The sequence below is a fragment of the Peromyscus californicus genome, unplaced genomic scaffold (genome assembly GCF_007827085.1).
Source record: "Peromyscus californicus insignis strain IS unplaced genomic scaffold, ASM782708v3 Scaffold_6__1_contigs__length_162567912, whole genome shotgun sequence".
NCBI lineage: Eukaryota > Metazoa > Chordata > Mammalia > Rodentia > Cricetidae > Peromyscus > Peromyscus californicus.
In genome coordinates, this window is record NW_026294584.1 from 70,372,658 (window position 1) to 70,392,808 (window position 20,151).

A 20,151-nucleotide genomic window follows, 5' to 3' on the forward strand; every position below is an offset into this window, starting at 1 on the left:
GCCTATCCTCTATGTTTAATATTGTGGCTGTTCTGTTCTCTGACCCCAGATAAGTTTATTAGCGTGCACAATATTTTGGGGAACACAATACCACCACAGACCACCATGTTTTACTATTTTGGGTTTCTTTACTTTGCTCATTTCCTTTTTCATATCTGGTAAATTTCAGCTGCTACTTGTCCATATACACTCAAAGGCTCACTATTTCTTCTAGAACTCTAAAGTGAATATATTCTTCTTGCTTGTTTTTTCTTTGTGAGTCTTGTACTATTGCTCAGGCTGGCCTTGAATTCACAGTCCTTTCTCAGCCTCGTGAATAATGGGATTGGATGGATGTACACGCTACCCTGTTTATGTTTTTTTATTAATAAGTTCCTTATGCTCAATCCCCTTTTCCATACCCCTTTTTAGTCCTGACTCAGTTATTAATATTATTAAAATTTTAAATTACATTTAATTAATTATGTGTACATGTGTGCTAGTGCCTGTGTGTGTGTGTGTGTGTGTGTAGGTTAGAGGACAGTTTTCAGGAGTCAGTTCTATCCTTCCACTGTGTGAATCTCAGTGATTGAACTTGGGTTGTCAGGCTTGATGGCAAGCCCCTTTACCCATTGAAACTATCTCCCTGAATACCTCCCTCCCTCCCCCTCCCTCCCTCCCTCCCGCTCTCTCCAACATCTTAGTCTGGTCGTGGTGGCACCCACCTTTAATCTTGGCACTCGGGAGGTAGAAGCAGGTAGATCTTTGAATTCTAGGCCAGCCTGGTCTACAATGTGTGTACCAGGTCAGCTAGGGTTATGTAGAGAGACCCTGACTCAAAACAAAAGACAGGGTCTTAATGCAACCCAGGTAGGAGGCCACAGACTTGCTGTGTAGTTGATGTCTGGCCAAGTTTGCAGAATCTTTATTCTGCTTAAGTCAGTTGTGGTAACCCTCTTGTGAATTTTTCAATTCAGTTATTGTATTCATCTCCAGAGGTGAGTGTGTCTGTCTGTCTCTCTCATTGTTATGCTTCATTATTTTTGTATAGTTGATTATCTGTGGTTTTCTGGGAGTGCATTGAACTTCATTAAAATGATTATTTTGGATTGTTGGTCAGAGAATTCATTGAATTCTTTCTTGAGGTTATTTCCTTTTAGCTTAATGTTTCTTAAGAGTTACTTTCTTTATTTGGACCTTCTGTTCTTCAGAAGAATTTTCCCATTTTGTGAATTCCATAAAGTAGCCTCCTCTTTGAGCCATCCTAGATTTGTTTTGTGCAGGGAAGACTTTCCCCATATACCCTGCCCAAAGGTTCTTAAATCTTTCACTGGGGTGTGTTAACATAGTGGCCCTTTGTGCAATTTCCCCACCAGAAAGCAAGTTGCGGGAGTCTGTTCTCTTTCTCCCTCTTGCGTCTGTCTGCGGTACTGCACGTTCTCTGTTGGAGCAGGCTGTTAGATGGTCCTTTTTCCACAGTGCCTAGGCACCCAAAGTACCCTGGTTTTGTCAGTGCCAAGTTAGGTGAGGCAGAAACCTGCACAGTCCATCAAAAAGTCAAAATGTTAGCTACATGTCCCACTCTTCCCTGACCCCCTCACTTGTGCCTACTGAGGGGAAGACCCTTGTGTTTGTTAGAAAACAGTTCTTTTGGTTTGCAGTGGAGCTATTCTTGAACTTTAGCTCAGCTGGAGTACTTATGCACTGTTAAATCGATAGTTGCTGCGGAGTGGAGTATGAGCTGTTTAGTCTCCTTGATATTACTTCACTTTTACTTTTATTTGGGAAAAGCTTCTTTTTCATACATTTTGTATTTTTCTCAGTGCAGACAAAAGATTTTTTTTTGTCCTTTATCAAGTAGTTTTCTCAGGAATTAAATACTCATAGTGCCAGTGTTGGAAGGAAAAAGGTGGAGTTTCAGAAGGTATGAAGAGGGTGCTCTGTTCTGCCAGGAAAGGAGTGAAGAGAACATCAGTGGTTGAGAGCTTTGAACTTTAAGCTCAGACTCGATTAGCTCACGCTAATGGCACACAGCTCAGTAAACTGAGGCTAATCAAAATCATAGGACATGGGGCTGGGGAGGATAGCTCAGAAGGGAACACCGAGGCAGGCAGCCACAGTTCAGTTCCCAGCAAGAAAGTTGTCTTGTGGGATGTGTGCACAAGTGCATCGGGGACACACACACACACACACACACACACACACACACACACACACACACACACGAGTGTCTAGAAAAGTCATAGAATATATAATCTAAGGCTGTGTTAGATGTATAGTTTTATGTAATGTTGTTAACAGTGTACTTGCTTTAAACTTATCTCTAATATTTAGTATTTAACACAGTATAATTTGTTTAGAAAACAGTTTGAAATCTATAGTGTATATATTTAAGTTGGAAATAGTACATCTATTTTAATTTTCACTATTGTATATTTATCATGTGTGTTATTGGCTCATGTAAGGACATGTCTCATGAGTGTACAATGTGCTTTGAACATCTTTTCTTGCATACCTCCAAGGTGAAAGTATGTTGTTAGTAGGTGAAGTGTAGATGATCTCTTAGAATGTAAATACTCCCCCCACCCAAAATTTACAAATTGCTTTCAGGCAAAACTTGTCAAAGATGAGAGATAGTGGCTTTAAGTTACAGGAGAGTGCCTACATTAGAAAAAGAAAGAAAAACAACAACAGTAACACCCCAAACAAACCCTAAATATGAGGTATAAAGCAGTAAGTTATTAAAAGTATACAATGTGGGGCTTGGGAAGATGGCTTAATCAGTAAATTGCCATAAGGACCTGAATTTGGATCCCCAGCACCCATATCATAAAGCTGGGTCTACATGTCTGCAATCCCTACATTGGGCAGGCAGAGACAAAAGGATATCTCAGGTTTGCTGACCAGCTAGTCTAGCCAAATTAGTTAGCTCCAGAATCAGTGAGAGACCTTGTCTCATAAAACAAGGTGGAAAGCAGTGAGGAAGACAGTCAGCATTGACCTCTGGCATCTCCATGCATATAAATGTACCTGTGCACATACAACACTCAGACAAAAATCTACAATGTATAGTTATGTAAATATTTTAAATAAAACAAAAGACTTTGTATTCGATCATGTGTGTATATAGATTGTCTTGGAGAAATTAGGTAACACTTTGCATTTGAATATATAGTAGTTTATGTAAATTTCAGCTTTAGGTCACAGTTTAATAAATCATAATTGAACATGTCTGTTAACTAAGATTTGTAAACATTAAATGCATATTTTAACTTTAGGCTGTAATACAAATGCTGTATCTAGCTAATATTAAGATATTTACTCAAATCTCTTCTTAAATTTTTCTCCTTTAGGTTGGATGGAGCACTGCTCGTGATTATTACACATTTTTATGGTCTCCTATGCCTGAACACTATGTGGAAGGATCAACAGTCAATTGTGTACTAGCATTTCAAGGTAAGAACTAAAAACCGAAGGACTTGATTGAGCTAGCTGTCTTTATTATAGTTAGCTGTTCCAGGCATGTCTAAATGACTGTATTTGTTGACTAAAAGTCAGATGATTGTAAATACCAAATCTAGAGCACATGATGTTTTCTTTTTTCTTTTTTTTTTTTTTTTTGAGTCTTCAGCTGAGACAGCGAGGAAGGTGGTTTATTGTACACGAGTTACACTTGGCCACAAGTGAGAGCAGAACTAGTCCAGAATGCCATAGGTCCAGGGCAGAGGGCCACGGGACTGTTTTGGTTATAATGAACACAAAGTCTCTCAGGTGGTCTCTGCGAGCTGATGATGATGTTCAGGTCCATCAGACTTCTGCGATAGTAGCACACAGTCCAACAACTTGCACCAGCATCCCAGCCTTCAGCATCCTTTGCTTCGGTGCCTTCAGCCTCGTGGGTGCATAAGCTGGTTTACTTGGACCTCTGCCTCAGCTTTCCCCTCTTGGCTTCAGCCTGCGCATTCGCTTCTTCCTCCATTTCGCTCTCCTGGCGCAGGAGTTCCAAGAAAGATGGCGCTAAGGCCAAGAGCACATGATGTTTTCATAGCTACTCAGAATGCTTTTCTTTTTTAAATGAAGCAAACTTGGAGTTTCTTAAGAAAAAGTTTTGATACGTGTCTTAGTTAGGGTTACTATTGCTGTGATGAGACACCATGACCACAGCAACTCTTATAAAGAAAATATTTAATTGTTGTGGCTTGCAGAGGTTCATTCCATCATGGCGGAGAGCATGGTGGCATGTAGACAGGCATGGTGTTGGAAAAATAGCCGAGTGACCTACATCTTGCAAGCAACAGGAAGTTGACTATAACTGCCACACTGAGGGAAGCTTGAGAAAAAGAGACCTCAAAGCCTGCCCCCACAGTGACACTTCTTCCAAGAAGGCCACACCTATAGTGCCACTCCTTTTAGGGGCCATTTTCTTTCAAACCACCACACTACAGATTTATGTCTAAGCATTAAGAAGGGAAGGCAGACAAGTAAGAGGACAGAGTTCATATCCTCACACAAAAGCTGAGGACTGATTGCATGTCTAGGACCAAATATTGGCCAAGGATGAAGTTGATGTTGCCACAGTACTCATTCATACTTTCAAAAGACCCTTTCGTTTATTCCAGCTTTTGATTTGTCACTTGGGTCTGTGAGGGACATAAACCTAATGTGCCCTTGTTTTGAGGGTGTTGTCTTCCTCTTCCTGGTTCCTTTGGGATTAATTGTTTATAGAAATGTGTATCCATGGCTTTAGCAAGTCTACTATTGTGTTTACTAGCAGTACCTTAGGAGAAAAGGGATATGACTTTATTTGATGTACTAGAAACAGTTGCTGAAAGATTTTCATCGTGGGTCCTTAGGCCAATGTTTATCTCTAGGTAAGAATAAACAGTTTTTTTTTTTATTTTTATTTTTTTGATGTCCCAAAGCATGAGAGAAGTGCTAGAATAAACAGTTTTATTGTGCTATGATTGCACTTTAGGTCACTATGGATAATGAGCATGTACTGTCTGTCTCAAAAGATAGAATAAAATGACACTGTCTTTTCTGTTGCTGTATTAAGACATTGTGACCAAGGCAACTTATAGAAGAGTTTATTCTGGGGGCTTACAGTTTCAGAGAGAGAGAGAGAGAGAGAGAGAGAGAGAGAGAGAGAGAGAGAGAGCGAGCGAGCCCATGACCATCATGGTGCATAGCATGACAGCACACGAGCAGACATGGCCCTGCAGCAGTAACTGAGAGCTTACATCATAGAGACAGCCACAAGGCAGAGTGAGCTAGCTGGGAATGGCAGGACCTTTGAAACATTGAAGTATGCCTCCAGTGACACACCTCCTCCAATAAGGTCACGTCTCCTAGTCCTTCCTAAACAGTTCCACCAACTGAAGACCAAGCATGCATATATATGAGTGTACAGGGACCATATTCATTCAAACCACCATAGTCACGCACACATGCATATATATTTGTATATATACATGTATACATACATATACAGAGAAGGGGAGAGAAAGAATAAAAATGAGTGTCAGGTTCTGGATGTAGCCAAGGCTAGCCATGGACTTGTGATCCTCCTGCTCAGTCTCCTGAGTGCTGCTGGGATTTATAGGCACGTACCACCATGCCCAGCTAAGCTGGAACCTGGGTAAAAATGCCATGGCATGGGCCTGTAATCCTAGAACTTCACAGTTTAATGGGAAGTGGATACAGCAGAATCGGTCAGAAACTTGAGACCTGCCTCTAAAAAGCAAAGTGGAAGAAGAGAACCAACTCAAAGCACACATACACAGGCATTTTTCTTTACCCACAAAGTATAACATTTGTAGTATTAAGAAAGATAAGGCTTGGGTTATCAAAAGTGTTACTCAGGGGCTGGGAGTGTTGCCTAATGATGCTGTATTTAGCATGCACAAGGCCCTGGGTTCAATGCTCCGCACCTGCCATCAGCCAGAAACATATTTATGTCTGTAGTTTAGTTTTCCATATGTAGACTTTAAAAACAATTTTATACAACATTTTAATTTCTGAAATGTTATTTTTGAAGATTTATTTATTCATGTATTTTATGTATATGAGTGCTCTATCTTCATGCACACCAGAAGAGGAAATCAAATCCCATTATAGGTGGTTGTGAGCCACCATGTGGTTGCTAGGAATTGAACTGAGGACCTTTGGAAGAGCATTCAAGTCCTCTTAACAGCTGAACCATCTCTCCAGCCCCTGTATATGGACCTTGCCACTCCTCCACCTCCCTACCCCCATTGCCACAAGCATTCATTCCCTGTTCCTGCACCTCCTGCTTCTAGCTCTGGAGACCAGTAATCTGCTTTTTGTCTCTAGGATTTATCTAATTGAGACTTTATTCTTCACTGCTGGCGATCGAACCAGGGACTAATACATGCTAGGCAAGCGCTCTGCCACAGAGCTACAGCCCCAGTCCTGCTCTGGACATTGTATGAATGTCCAGAATGTGGTATGAATGTAATCCTATGAATGTAATTTCATAACATTTTGAGTAGCATGCACAAAATCTCCAGTCCTTTTCATGGAAGAATAATAATTGTATAGACATACCACACTATGTTCACTCCTCAGTTGGTGAACATTTGGGATATTTCTGTTTTGGGGCTGCCATGAGCAATGCTCCTGTGGATATTGTTATGCAGGTCTTTGTGTGGACACATGTTCATTTCTTCTGGGTGGATGCCCACGAGTGGAACTGCTAAGTCCAATGATAACTCTGATAGTTTTGAAGAAGCATCATATTATTTGTGTCTTTTGTGAACAGAACTTCCCCCGGCTTTCTTAACTCGTTAGCACTTTATGACTTGCACTTGAAATCACTATTGAAACAGTATATGAACTTTTTTAGGTGATCAGATTTAAACATGTGCTAGAGCTTGTTTTGTTACATTTCAATTTTTTCTTTAAAAGATGTGAATTTATTTCTGTTCATCTGTTTTTGGTTTTGTTTTTGTTTTTTTCCGAGACAGGGTTTCTCTGTAGACCTGGCTGTCTTAGGACTCACTCTTTAGACCAGGCTGGCCTCAAATTCACAGAGACCCACCTGCCTGGTGTGTGCCAGCACTGCCTGGCCCTCTATGTTTATTGTGAATGTTTTGCTTTTAAAAATGAGTTAACTTACTGGATTTGTTCCAGTGACTAATGCATTTATTAGTGACATAGCAAACATGCAAGAACATCCAGTTTATTTGTCTATATACCTGAAGACATTTTCCTGGGAGCTAAGCACAGAAACAGTAAAGAAGCTTGACTAATTCAGTAGTGTTTTTAGTTTGAATTTGATGTGTATTTTACTGAACACTGATGTCACATTACAGATTGACTAATTTTTACTTGCTTATGCTTTAATTTCTAAACAAATAGTCTTAAATTGTAGCACTGATTGAATACATTTATTTGAAATACTTTTAAAGCAGATCATTTTAGGTTTTTTTAAGTAGCATGTAAGAATATCATCTATATTGTAGGGATTTTCTTTAAAAAAATTTTAAATCATTAAACTGTGTGTGTGTCTGTGTCTGTCTGTCTACCTGTCTGTCTGTCGAAAGCACAGGTCAGAGAACAACTTAGAGGAATTGATTCACTCCTAATATATGGGCATTGGGATTGAACTCAGGTTGCCAGGTTTGGTTGTCAGGTTTGGTGGATAATGATTCTGGCCTTTTATTTTTGTTTTAAAGGTTGATTTTATTTTCTGTGTATGGATGTTGTGCCTGCATATAGGTCTGTGTATCTAGGTGAGTGATTGGTATCCACAGAGGCTAGAAGAAGGTATTGGACCTCCTCTGACTGGAGTTAGAGATATCGTGAGCCACCATGTGGGGGCTGGGAACTGAGCCTGGGTTCTTTGTAAGAGCAGCCAGTGCTTTTAACCAGTTGTTGAGGTGCAGGAATCTTAATTAAAGCACACCCTTTGCTCAGGTGATAGCAATGTTTCCACCCATGCTCTGTTCCTGCTGTTAGAGCCCACCCTAACCTCATATGGTATATATTTGTCAAATCTTTTTTTTTTTTTTTTTTTTTTTTTTTTTTTGGTTTTTCGAGACAGGGTTTCTCTGTGTAGCTTTGCGCCTTTCCTGGGACTCACTTGGTAGTCCAGCCTGGCCTCGAACTCACAGAGATCCGCCTGGCTCTGCCTCCCGAGTGCTGGGATTAAAGGCGTGCGCCACCACCGCCCGGCTTATTTGTCAAATCTTAATCTCCTTGGTGTCTTGTCATCCCTGAGGAATGCTCTTGAGCGTGTCTCCTTTGGGATTAGTTTGCTATTTTCTCATGGTAAGATCGAGATTACACATTTTGAGGGGAAGAGTGTCATAGAAGTAATATACTTTTCACAGTGCATTGTGTTTGGGAGTGTGTTCATCTGCTGGTGTTCATCTGATCACTGATGCCATCTAGGCTCTGCTACCTTAAAGTTAGTAGTTTTCTCTTTTGTAATTAAACAATGTTACGGAGTGAGCTACTTTAAAACTATGAAAATACCTTGCTTCTCTTTATGTTTCAGTCTCTAATTTCAATATCCCTCAGTACATTTTGTTTATAATAGTTATTATTGTGATGTTTATGCACACAATTTGTATCTTAGTTGAAATTTTTATGTTAGAGTTATCCTTTTCCATGAACTCATTTTCTTCTAAGAAATAAAGCCTGGTATTATTTTTAAAAATTGTACTTTTTAAAGTAGTAAAGTTTTTGTTGTTGAAATTGTTCTGGCTTTGGCCCTTAGAAGTACCTTCAGGTGGGTTGCCATTTTTTTTTTTCTTCTGATATGCCCTTTTCTTTCATATCCTTTCATTTTTTTTGTTTTGTTTTGTTTTGTTTTTAGAGAGTTTCTCTGTTGTAATTTTGGTGCCTGTCCTGGATCTCACTCTGTAGACCAGGCTGGCCTTGAACTCACAGAGATCCACCTGCCTCTGCCTCCCGAGTGATGGGATTAAAGGCATGTGCCACCACCACCCGGCTCAAATTTGTTTTTGAGGGCCAGCAAGATGACTGAGCAGGTAAAGAAGGCTGATGGTTGAGTTTGCTCCCTGGGACCCACATTGCGGAAGGAGAGAAGGGACTCCTGGAAGTGGTCCTCTGACCACCATGTGCTCTCCTTGGCATGCTTATGCACGAGTGCACACACATCCACACAAAAGAAATACAGGAAGGCAATTTTAAAGTTCAAATGTATTTTAAGGGCTACCTTTTGCTCACTAAGTACCACGAAAAGTTTTCTGGTTTGCCTTGCATTCGGTTTCTAAGAAGAAAAGCCACCTATTTTTTAAAATAGTTAAAATCAGGTGAGTAAAGTAGGTTTCATAATAAGGAATCTAAAAATTTTAAGACATAGATTTGTAGGTATAGATTTTAGATTTTGGGGTAGTTCCTAAGTGAATATACTCATCTTTATGTACTCAGGTATTATATTCTTCCTTTGTATAAGTCATTGTGATTATAGAATTCATTCATAGATCTTCTATATTCACTTAAATATGCATTTGCCCCTTGGTGTGTACATCTATACCTGTCCTTAGTGTTTTGGAGATCTCAGATATAAAGCATGTACAAAGCTTGGTGTGGTGGTACATGGAAGTATTTTCCAGCTATATGAGAGGCCAGTGCAGAAGGATTATAAATTTGAAACCATGTCTTGACATGAACTTTTTTTTGAAGGCTTTAGGATGTAAAGCACTTGCTTAGCTTGATTGAGGCCCAGGTTCAATTTCCAATACCCCTTAGCTTCCATACTCCCAAAGGCATGTACTTTGTGAGTAGAAATGTAGAGTATAGAATTGAAACCTTTTTTAGATTAAAAAAAACCACTTTGTGTTACATTTAAAGAGATGAAGATTAATTTTGAATTAGGACAGTCTAGCAAAATGTAAAGGGGAGGGTAACAAATTGAAAAAGAAGAAACTCAATATCGAACATGGTATTTTTCATATAGTAATGTTATAAATGCATTATCTGTACAGCTTAAAGAACTTCGATGGCTTCATTCCTATCCTAAATAGACTCTAAAGTTGCAAATCTTACTTTTTTTTCTTGTGCTGCACCAATGGGCTTCTTCATCCTTTTTTGCCTTTACACAGTGCATATATGTAGCATATTCCTATATTTAATATCTCTTTTTTACATCAATGAATGTCACATTGGAGGGAATATTTCTTAAGTCATGTATTCCCCAGTCCCACTCCCAGTCCTTAGACTTAACAGGGTCTTCCCTTACTTCTCCATCCAGCCTCTTTCTCATTTTGAAGTACAGACTTAGCTCTGGAGCTTTGAGTTGATTTTACCATAGTTAAGATATAGGGGGACGGGCTGTGAGAGATGGCTCAGTGGTTAAGCACACTGGCTGGTCTTGCAGAGGACCCAGATTCAGTCTACAGTACCCTTGTGGTAACTCACAACCATCTGTGTAACTTCAATCCCTGTGTATCTGGTGCCTCCTTCTACCTCTGAAGGGACCATGAATGCAGGTGGTACGCAGACATACAAACACCCGTACACGTCAATTAAAAATTAATAAGAAAAAGATAAAGGGGGAGTGGGTATGTATGCTTATATCTAAGATAAAACCTTGGAGTATGTTTGAGAAGAAAGTATTTGGGACTGATCAATTTGTGAATAGGAAAGACTCATTCTAGATATATTCAGAATAATAGTATGGAGGAAAAGATGGAAAGTATTGTTAAGTAAATAAACATTTTATAATAGCAAGTTTAATAATTTTTTTGCCCACCTCTTAGGATATTACCTTCCAAATGATGATGGAGAATTTTATCAGTTCTGTTACGTCACCCATAAGGGTGAAATTCGTGGAGCAAGTACTCCTTTCCAGTTTCGAGCTGCCTCTCCAGTTGAAGAGCTGCTCACTATGGAAGATGAAGGAAATTCTGATATGTTGGTGGTGACCACAAAAGCAGGCCTTCTTGAGGTGAGCACCTACAGTGAGGCATTAGAAGTGAATATATGTGTAGAGGCCAGAAGTCAATGCTGACTGTCTTCCTCAGTCTCTCTCACCCTTACTTTTTGAGACGGGGGTTCTCCTTGAACTTAGAGTTTGCCATCTGGGCTAGACTAGCTGGCAGGGCTAGCCTTTTGGTCAAATTCTTTTGTGGTTCTATTGTGGTAGGCATTGTCAGATGAATAACAAGGAGTCCTAATTTAGGGCCTAAAGGTGCCGTGTGCACAGTAGTTAGTATAGTAGGACAGCCTTGGAGAGCTCTTAGACCAGGGCTCACTTCCTGTCCCCACCCAGGGCTTTCTCCTTCAGGTGCCACAGGTGCCATAGTCTGTATGATTGCTGCGTTGTTCGACCTAGATGGAACTGACCGAGAGTGCAGTGAAGCAGTACATCCAACTGTCATTCACATTGTGAAACTGAATGTTGTGGGTTCGCTGGCCTAACCATGCCGTACGTTTTGGGTTTTAGTAATTAGGAAGTGAGAAAAAAATGTGTTTTAAGATCACATTTTCTCCTTTATATCTGAAAGCTAGACTACTGTTTGAAATAATGTGATTAATTGTATTTAGTCCCTTTATTATAAAAATAGCATTTTAGATTGGTTCACTATATTTTTTGTTAATTATGTCTATTTTATATATTGCTGGTGATTGGTTTTTCTTTATGGACAGATCTTTGAAAACAGATATTTTATGCTTTTGATTTGTCTTTGTTTACCTTTAAGAACTGAGACTAGAAAAGACAAGGCAAGAGTTTACACTGTCATCCACTGTCTTCTGCTGTCAGGCTGTCCCGAGACAGTCCACTCGGGAGTTAGAAGGAGCCGGCCATCTTTTACTGTGAATTCTTCCATCTCTGTCCTTCCTTGTCCTAGAAATTCCTCTCTTATCTAAATAAGAAATGCAACTTTTATAGGGTGACTGAGACATTTCATAGTGACGACTGCCTCTGATCAGAGTCTTAACCTGGTATTTGAATGCTAGGCAGAGATACTGGAATAAACTCTGCTCCTCCTAGGAATGCAGTTAGCATTAATATGTGGTTTTGAATACTTGTCAGACCACCCTTATCTGAAGCCCTGCCACGTGATGGACATTCCATGTCTCTGGAGAGTTTTCTGTAATTGGGACACAGCCCAGTTACTTGCACTTTTTCTTTGCTCCACAAATGCTGTGTTACAAAGAAAATTGGAATTGCTGCCTCTTGGGAAATGTTTCTGAGATAAAAATGTTTTTTTTTTCTCACAAGTCCTATATTCATTGATGTCTTTAATGATTTTATGAACACTGTACATTAAAAGTGATTAATGAGAAATAGTCTTATAACTTGTGAACCTGGGTTGGATAATAGACCAAAGGAAAAAAAAAGATTTTAGGGATCATAAGGAGTGTTTGACCAAGGGATGGATATCTATTGCATGATAAATTATCCTAATTTTCTTAGCTCAATCACAGGAGTGGTTAAAAAGGAGACTGCACTGATTATTATTAGAGGTGCTTGCTCTGAGGTACTTAGGGGTGGAGTGTCCATAATTTTGTTTTGGATGGTTTAGCAAAATTACGTAAACTATGATATAATATAAACCAGATGTGGTGGCACATTACATTACATCTATATTCACAGCATTTGGGAAGCAAAAGCAGGAAGCAGAGTTTTAGGCCAGCCTGTTTTGTTAACCTCTCCCAAAAGAATGAAATGGGAAATGAGCATGGTAACACATTGATGATTAGTGAATTGAGGAGTATTTGCATTCTTAAAAAGATTTCAAAATAGAAATTTGGGAGCAGAAATGTATATTTATATATAGTTTTATTTATAGATTTATATATAGTTTTTTGTTTCCTACCTAAGTACTGACCCTGCTTAGCTTCCAGATCAGAAGAGATCTGTCTCTTTCAGGATGGTATGGCTGTAGACAGTTTGTGTACTTAAAGGAAAAGAAAAAAGAAAAAGAAAGGAAAAAAAAAGCTGTGTTGGGGTTAAATTTTGGACCTTGACACATGTCAGGCAAATACTTTTTTGAACTTTTATCTCCAGACCTAGATTTAATGTTCATTTTAATAAAATTTAAATTCCTTAAAATTTTTCTACTAAGCTTTAGTAAATCCTTTATGAAATGTTATAAATTAATCACTGAAAAAATTTGATTCTGATAATTTTTCTATTGTATTAGGTGAAGATGATCATCATTTCTAATCTGCTAGAAAGTTTTGAGCGGATTTAATGCTAAGTTAATGATGATATTAACCTGTAGGGTTTATAAACTTGCTTGGTCTTAATTTTTCATTGACTTAACTGGATATCATTTATTACAAGTTAATTTTCAATAGGTATAAATATTAAAAATTGAGTGATTAAACTTTTACATCTTTATTCTTTGAAAGTTTCGTACATTTATGTAATATATTTTGGTTGAATCCATCCGCCACCATCTTTCTTCAGTTCTCCTTACCATCCTTCCTCATCGGCTTTTCCACTTTGAGAACATTTATTCTGTGCATTTTGATGTGTGTTGCTGCAAAAAGAAAAAATATTCTAAAGGATTTTAGCAGTCCTGCTTTCCTGAGTTATTTTAGATTTTAGTCACTTATATCTGTGATTCTACAGCCCTAGAAAGCTTTATGTGGGGTCTATTGGGGAAAAACATTTATCAGCTAAACACTTCTTTAGAAATTATTAGCTGAATCTCTATTTTCCTCTGGTTAGAAGCAAAGACTTCTTTTTATAAGAAATGCTAACCATCTTATGACCTGTTAGGTCCTTTACTTTAGGTTTTGTTTAGTGGTTCCTGCTGGAGTTCAGATTTTCCTGAACTGAGTAGTTAGTAGCATTTCCGTAAGAACCAGCTGGAGTTGGTATATTACTATAGTCTTAATCTTTAAATTTGCATTTTTACTTAAAACAGTTGTGGGGTGGGGGCTGTTTCTGCAGATACCAGGGCTGGCAGAGTAATAGTCTACATGAAGCAAGAAGGAAATACAGTTCAGTGTGACTCAGTAGCCCGTGTTGGTTGAAATTCTAGAGTCTGCCACCGGGCAGTTTATTTTAGGCATATTTAAGTATAGTACCATTTTGGAAAAAAATTTCCTGGTAATAATTATCTCAATCCCGTATGTACAATAAAGCATAAGGTGTGACTACATTGAAACTCTTGCAAAGTACATATGACCTCTTTCATAAAGATAGGTTCTGTAACTTACGGGCCTAGGGGGGATCTAATGTGGTCTCATTCATACGGATAGCTTAGAGGTGACCAGGCTATAAAGTACAAGTGACAGCTCCCCTAAGAATAGGTGCTATTGACTGAGAAGCAGATCTAAAGATAAAGGTCTAGGGAGGAAGAGTCTGGAATAAACATAATAAATAGTCTGGGAGATTGAGGTGTAGCCTGGCCTATAGGATAGCACAGGTCACCAGGCTATTAACCACATCTACTCCCAGCCTTCTGTCTGGAAAGCAGGTATGCATCTCTTTGTTAAAGAGACAATCCTGCCTGTTTAATTAACATTCTTGGTTTCCCTAGTGCTTATCTGTGAGCACAAGGACTTTGTGCCCTCTGCACAATTGGCTATATGTTTGTGTATATATGTTGCACACACATTGTGAATTTTTCTAACAGAAAGCTAACAGGCTGAATGATACACAGTAGGTAGAATGTAAAAATTTGTGAATTTACTTTTTAAAAGTAGGAAACTAAAATTGTAATATTTTATGATAAAAACTAATTTATTTGAGGTTTTTTTAAAAGCTGAAAATTGAGAAGATCATGAAAGAAAAAGAAGAATTGGTAAAGTTGATTGCTGTTCTTGAAAAAGAAACAGCACAGCTTCGAGAACAAGTTGGAAGAATGGAGAGAGAACTGAGCCATGAAAAGGGGCGATGTGAGCAGCTGCAGGCTGAGCAGAAGGTTTGTTCCACCATGACTGACAGTCAGGTCTTGAGGAAAGTAGAATAAAGGTGTTCATTTTTTTGTTGTTGTTGTGTGGTGTTTTGTGTGTATGGTACATGTGTGCCACTGTGCACCATGTGCATGCCTGGTGCCCTTGGCGGTCAGAATTGGGGATCCAGTCCTCTGGGTGCTAGGAATAGATGAGTCTTCTGCAAGAGCAGCAAGTGCTCTTAACCATGGAGTCATCTCTCCAGCCCCAGGAATGTCAGTTCCTATTGATCATCTTCCACAACCTCTTTTACATTTAAGAATAGTTAAAATACTCTGAGACTTTTTGGTACCAGGCTTGTTGATGTGGTTCTCAAACTTCTTTGTTTTTCTTACTATGTAACCCAGCCCTTGAACTCTTGGAAATCATCCTTTGCCTTCCCAGTACTAAGATTACAGGCATGAACAACCACATCAGGCTTCTTAAAACCATTTCTCAATATTTTACATCTAATTCTACATTTGCTAGAGTTGAGGAGGGATGTGGGGTGTGAAAAATTCACATAGGAATAATAAACCCTGAATAAATAGAAGCTAGAATGAAGAAGTTAGAATTGCTCTTCAAAACTGTAGTTTAGCTAGGCATGGTGTCACACACCTTGTACCTCACACTCAGTGAGCCAGGAAGACTGAGTTCAAGACCAAGTTCACAACAGCATAGGTTGCACAGTAAGAGCCTTAAGTCCGAACACCCAGACAGCAGCAGAAACAAGGTAGAACTCAGTACCCTGAGTGAAGTTCCTAATGTGAGAAAGGCTGTAAATTATCTTCCAAATAAAACAAAACAAAAACCCTACCTAGCTAAAATGAGCATCATTTCTTGAGCAAAGAAAAATGACTATGTAGAAAACTGGATTTGAGTTTAAAACTGAAAACTATAGAAAAAATGCAGTCACCTGGTCATGGGTTATATAATAACTCACAAAAGTAATTTTTAGTTATCGAAAAAACCCCTAAAGATTATGATTTTTATGGTCACAATCTCAATGTTATATCCAGTTGGCTAGCCTCGTGCCTATGGCCAGCTTTCTTTCAGTTGTGAGTTTCTTTTCTTGTTCTTGTGGCCGACAAGGCCTACTCTTAGTAATTATTTATTCAGTCGTTAGTCAGTGATTCTTAGTCCCTTCCCACCTGGCACCTTTTCCTCTTGCATCTTTTTCTCTGAGACAGGGTCTCTTATGTAAACCAGGCTGGCCTCAGGCTTGCTTATCCTACCTCAGCCTCCTGAGTATTGCCATCACAGGTATATGCTGTCATACACAGCTTTTGGAAAATGAAAATACTTACCAAAGTTTTGGTGTATAGTTTGCCATAGCAGCACCTTTGTATACTTTGTTATACTTGACTCAAAATTTTATCAGTGAGCTAGGGGTGAAACTTAGAGGGCATATTTAATTGTCATAATTCATGTGGTGAAGGTATATTAAGCTTTAAAGTAGTCTCTGTTTAAAGTAGAAAGTTCTATTTTTATCTTTTGTTTTAGTCTTTTTGAATGAATCCCACCGCAGAGAATGTTAGGAGCAGTGGTTTAGATATATAGGCATGTTTTGTAGTTCTTGGATGGTACTTAGTGATATATACTGGAGTGGGTGTTAACCTTGATAGTGTCATATGAGACCAGAATGACTGTCACTGGCATTATAAAAGTAAGATGTCAAAAACAAAAGTAAATTAAGTAGAATTTTTTAATTTAATTTTTTTTGCCTGCCCTCTGGTGGAGAAGTTAGTGAAGTCAAAAAAGAGTGCATGAAAAGCAGAGATGGAAATATGTGTTAATAATTGATACACTAATAGTTCAGGCTAGACATGGTAGTACACGTCTATCTCAGCACATGGGAAGTTGAGGTAGGAGTATCAGCAGTTCAAGGTCAGCCTCAGCTACATGGCATTCTTTCAGAACAAAACAAACACACACTTGGGAGCTAGAGAAAGGCTTAGTGGTTAAATGAATGTGTTCTTCAATCATAAGGACCAGGGTATAGATTCCAGAACCCACATAAAAAGCTGGGCATCACTACAAAAGCCTGTAACCCCAGTTTCAAGCTGGGTAGAGAAAGGAGGAACACTGGGGCTTCCTGGCTTCGGGCTTGATGAAGAAAATGCCTCAGGCTCAAGGGGGAGACTCTGTTTCAAAAGACTAGGTGGTGAGTGATAGGAGAAGACTCGGTGCCCTTTTCTGGCCTTCCATAAGGACAGGCTTGCACACCCTGCACGTATATGTGTGCATAGGTTCACGTGGACACATTATATACTCACAAAAATACAAAACAAAATAAAAACAAAAAGGTTGAATGTATGAAAGTTTAACTGTTAGAATTTCAGGTTTATTTTACAGTCTTGGATTATACAACTTGGAGGAATAAATGTAGGATGGAAATTGTGAGAATTCAAAGCTAGATGTAGTGGTACATTCATGTAGTCCCAGCACCCAAGAGATACAATGAAACCCTTTTTAAAAGCTTATTATTTGAGAAAAGGTCTCTGTTCATAGTCCTCGCTGTCCTGGAACTCGCTCTGTAGACCAGGTTAGCTTCAAACTCACAGAGATCCGCCTGCCTTTGCCGCCCGAGTGCTGGGATTAAAGGTGTGCGCTACCACACTGGACTTCTTTTTTTAAAGGAAAGTGTTCTGAAGTATACACAATACTGCTTTTTTTGTTTGTTTGTTTTGGCTTTTTGAGACAAGGTTTCTCTGTGTAGCTTTGGAGCCTGTCCTGGAACTTGCTTTGTAGACCAGGCTGGCCTTGAACTCAGAGAAATCCGCTTGCCTCTGCCTCTGGAGTGCTGGAATTAAAGGCATGTGTCATCACTGCCCGGCCACAATATTGTTTTACTGAAAAATACTTTATTGTTGTTTCTAAGGACCTTCTTGAAGTCTCACAAAGTTTGAGAATGGAAAATGAAGAGTTTAGGAAGAGATACAGTGATGCTACATCTAAAGCTCACCAACTTGAAGAAGATATTGTGTCAGTGACACATAAAGCAATTGAAAAAGAAACTGAGCTGGACAGGTATGTCTGGTGCTTTAAAAAAGTGACTTCAATGCTTAACAAAGTTCTTGATGGTTTATATTAAGTTTTTTTTTTTTTTCATCTTAACACAGTTTGAAGGATAAACTCAGGAAGGCACAGCATGAAAGAGAACAACTTGAGTGTCAGCTGAAGACAGAAAGGGATGAGAAGGAGCTTTATAAGGTAAAGTGCCATTTCTATTATCTGTTCCTTTCTTACTCCAGTGGGCTTTTAGGGTTGGGAATTTGAGCAGTTCAGCTGAGCTGCTGGTCACTTGCATCATTACAGTCAGGAGAATGATGGGCTGTAGTCTGCTAAAGGTTTGTATGGGGCCTTGGGGAATATACTTTCATGGTTTTATAGTGAGGTCCTCATAGTTTTTGTAAGGAGGCCCTTCAGCTATCTCTAGAAGGCCTCCTGCATGTCTCATGATCATGGCAGTCGACTTTAGGGTGAGCAGTCCAAGATGGGAAGGAAGCAAGAGGAAATCATAACTACAATGCATAGTGTCCCTAAAAGCTAGTGTTTAGAAAATATGCTGATGTTTTAGATATGTAGTAGATACTGTATAATTAAAGAAGTTTAATGGTAGCAGGATAGTTGTTTATCAGAATTCATAGAAAGTGTTTTCACCTTTTAAGAATATACATTTCTTCAGAGATCATATTAAAAAATTTTTACATTTATTTGTTGTGTATATATGTGTGTGTACACGATTGTGTGTACATGAGTGTGGGCATGCAGAAGCGATGGTATGCGTGGAGGTCAGAGAACAACTTGGAGGAGTCTGTTCTCTCTTTCCTGCCATAGGGGGGTTGGGGATTGAGCACAGCCATCAGACTCGGCCACAAGTGCCTGGACCCACCTTGCCAGGCCCCTGCTCATACTTCAGATTGGCTTTTGAAAAAATTGTCAGAGATTACAGGTTTATAAAATACCTCCACTGCTTGTGAGTCTTATCTTTCAAAAATTTTCTATCCTTTTAAAGCCTGCAATATGGACTAAATTAGCTTAATCATGGGTGAAAATTGAGATTAATTTTCTTAAGTATCTAAGAAACATTTCCTGTAGAAAGTTCTAAATTAATGGCTGGGAATATTGCTAAGTGAAAAGGTACTTGCACTTAAGTGTGAGAACCTGAGTTCAGATCCCAAGAGTCCATAGAAAGCTGGACACAATGGCAAGTGTTTTAGTTAGGGTTTCTATTACTCTGAAGAGACACCATGACCACGGCAACTCTTACAAAAGGAAACATTTAGTTGGGGTGGCTTGCTTACAGTTCAGAGGTTCAGTCTATTAACATGGCAGGAAGCAAGACAGCAGCATGCAGACAGACATGGTGCTGGAGTGCTGGAGAGGTATCTGCCACATGTTGATTTGCAGGCAACAGGAAGTAGACTGTCTCACTGGACGGGGCTTGAGCGTATATGAGCCCACAAAGCCTGCCTTCACAGTGTCACACTTTCTCCAACCAGAGCATGCTTACTCCAACAAAACCATACCTCCTAATGGTGCCACTCGCTTTGGGGGCGGTTTTCTTTCAAACCACCACAGCCTATGTCTGTAATCCCAGTTTACTATAATGAGGTGGATGGTGGAGATAAGAGAATCCCTGGAAGCTTGTAGGCCAGCTAGCTTGATGTAGTCAGTGACTGACAAGAGACCCTATCTAGCGAAGGTGGAAGACGGGGTCCAACATCTGAGAATGTCCCCTGACCTTCACATGGGCACCATAGCATATGTGCTCTGTGACACCCGCATACTCCAAACATGAATAGACATACATATACAAAGATTTTTTTTTAAAGGTTTGAGATGAACATTCAAAATTGTCGGCCTCAAGTCCCTTTTATGAGCTGATAGTTATGAGCATTAGATAATGTTTTAGAAGTGATGCTGCAGAGATTTGGGCTGTTGACAGCTTCAGAGGACCAGAGATACATTTCATCCCTAGGAACAGGAATTAGTCCTTTAGCTTCACTATGAAGAGTGAAGTGCAAAAAGCAATTCATTTCTCTTTAGCACATAAAAAAATGTGTGTGTGTATGCCCCTGTACATGTATGTGCATGCATGATGTGAGTACATGATGTGTGTAGGGCTGGGAGTTGTGCCACAGTTGACCTATGGAAGTCAGAGGGCAACTTCGGTCTCATGGAAAATAGACAGCATAGTACTTCTTAGAAGCCGAAAGTGGAATAGGACTGGAAACGGCCCAGTGGTTTAAGGGCCATTTTACTGAGGACCAGAGTGTGGTT

At 39.3% G+C, this 20,151-nt stretch overlaps 1 protein-coding gene across 3 annotated transcripts in view; it reads left to right on the forward strand.

Annotated features, from left to right (window-relative positions):
* The window catches only part of Tax1bp1 (Tax1 binding protein 1), a 64,223-nt gene that overhangs the window by 14,795 nt on the left and 29,277 nt on the right, over positions 1–20,151 (forward strand). For all 3 annotated transcript variants that reach the window (XM_052721266.1, XM_052721267.1, XM_052721268.1), the window contains 5 exons: positions 3,333–3,435; positions 10,731–10,918; positions 14,697–14,855; positions 17,747–17,895; positions 17,988–18,078. In XM_052721266.1, the coding sequence (XP_052577226.1) occupies positions 3,333–3,435; positions 10,731–10,918; positions 14,697–14,855; positions 17,747–17,895; positions 17,988–18,078 (690 nt within the window). The remainder of the gene's footprint in view (positions 1–3,332; positions 3,436–10,730; positions 10,919–14,696; positions 14,856–17,746; positions 17,896–17,987; positions 18,079–20,151) is intronic.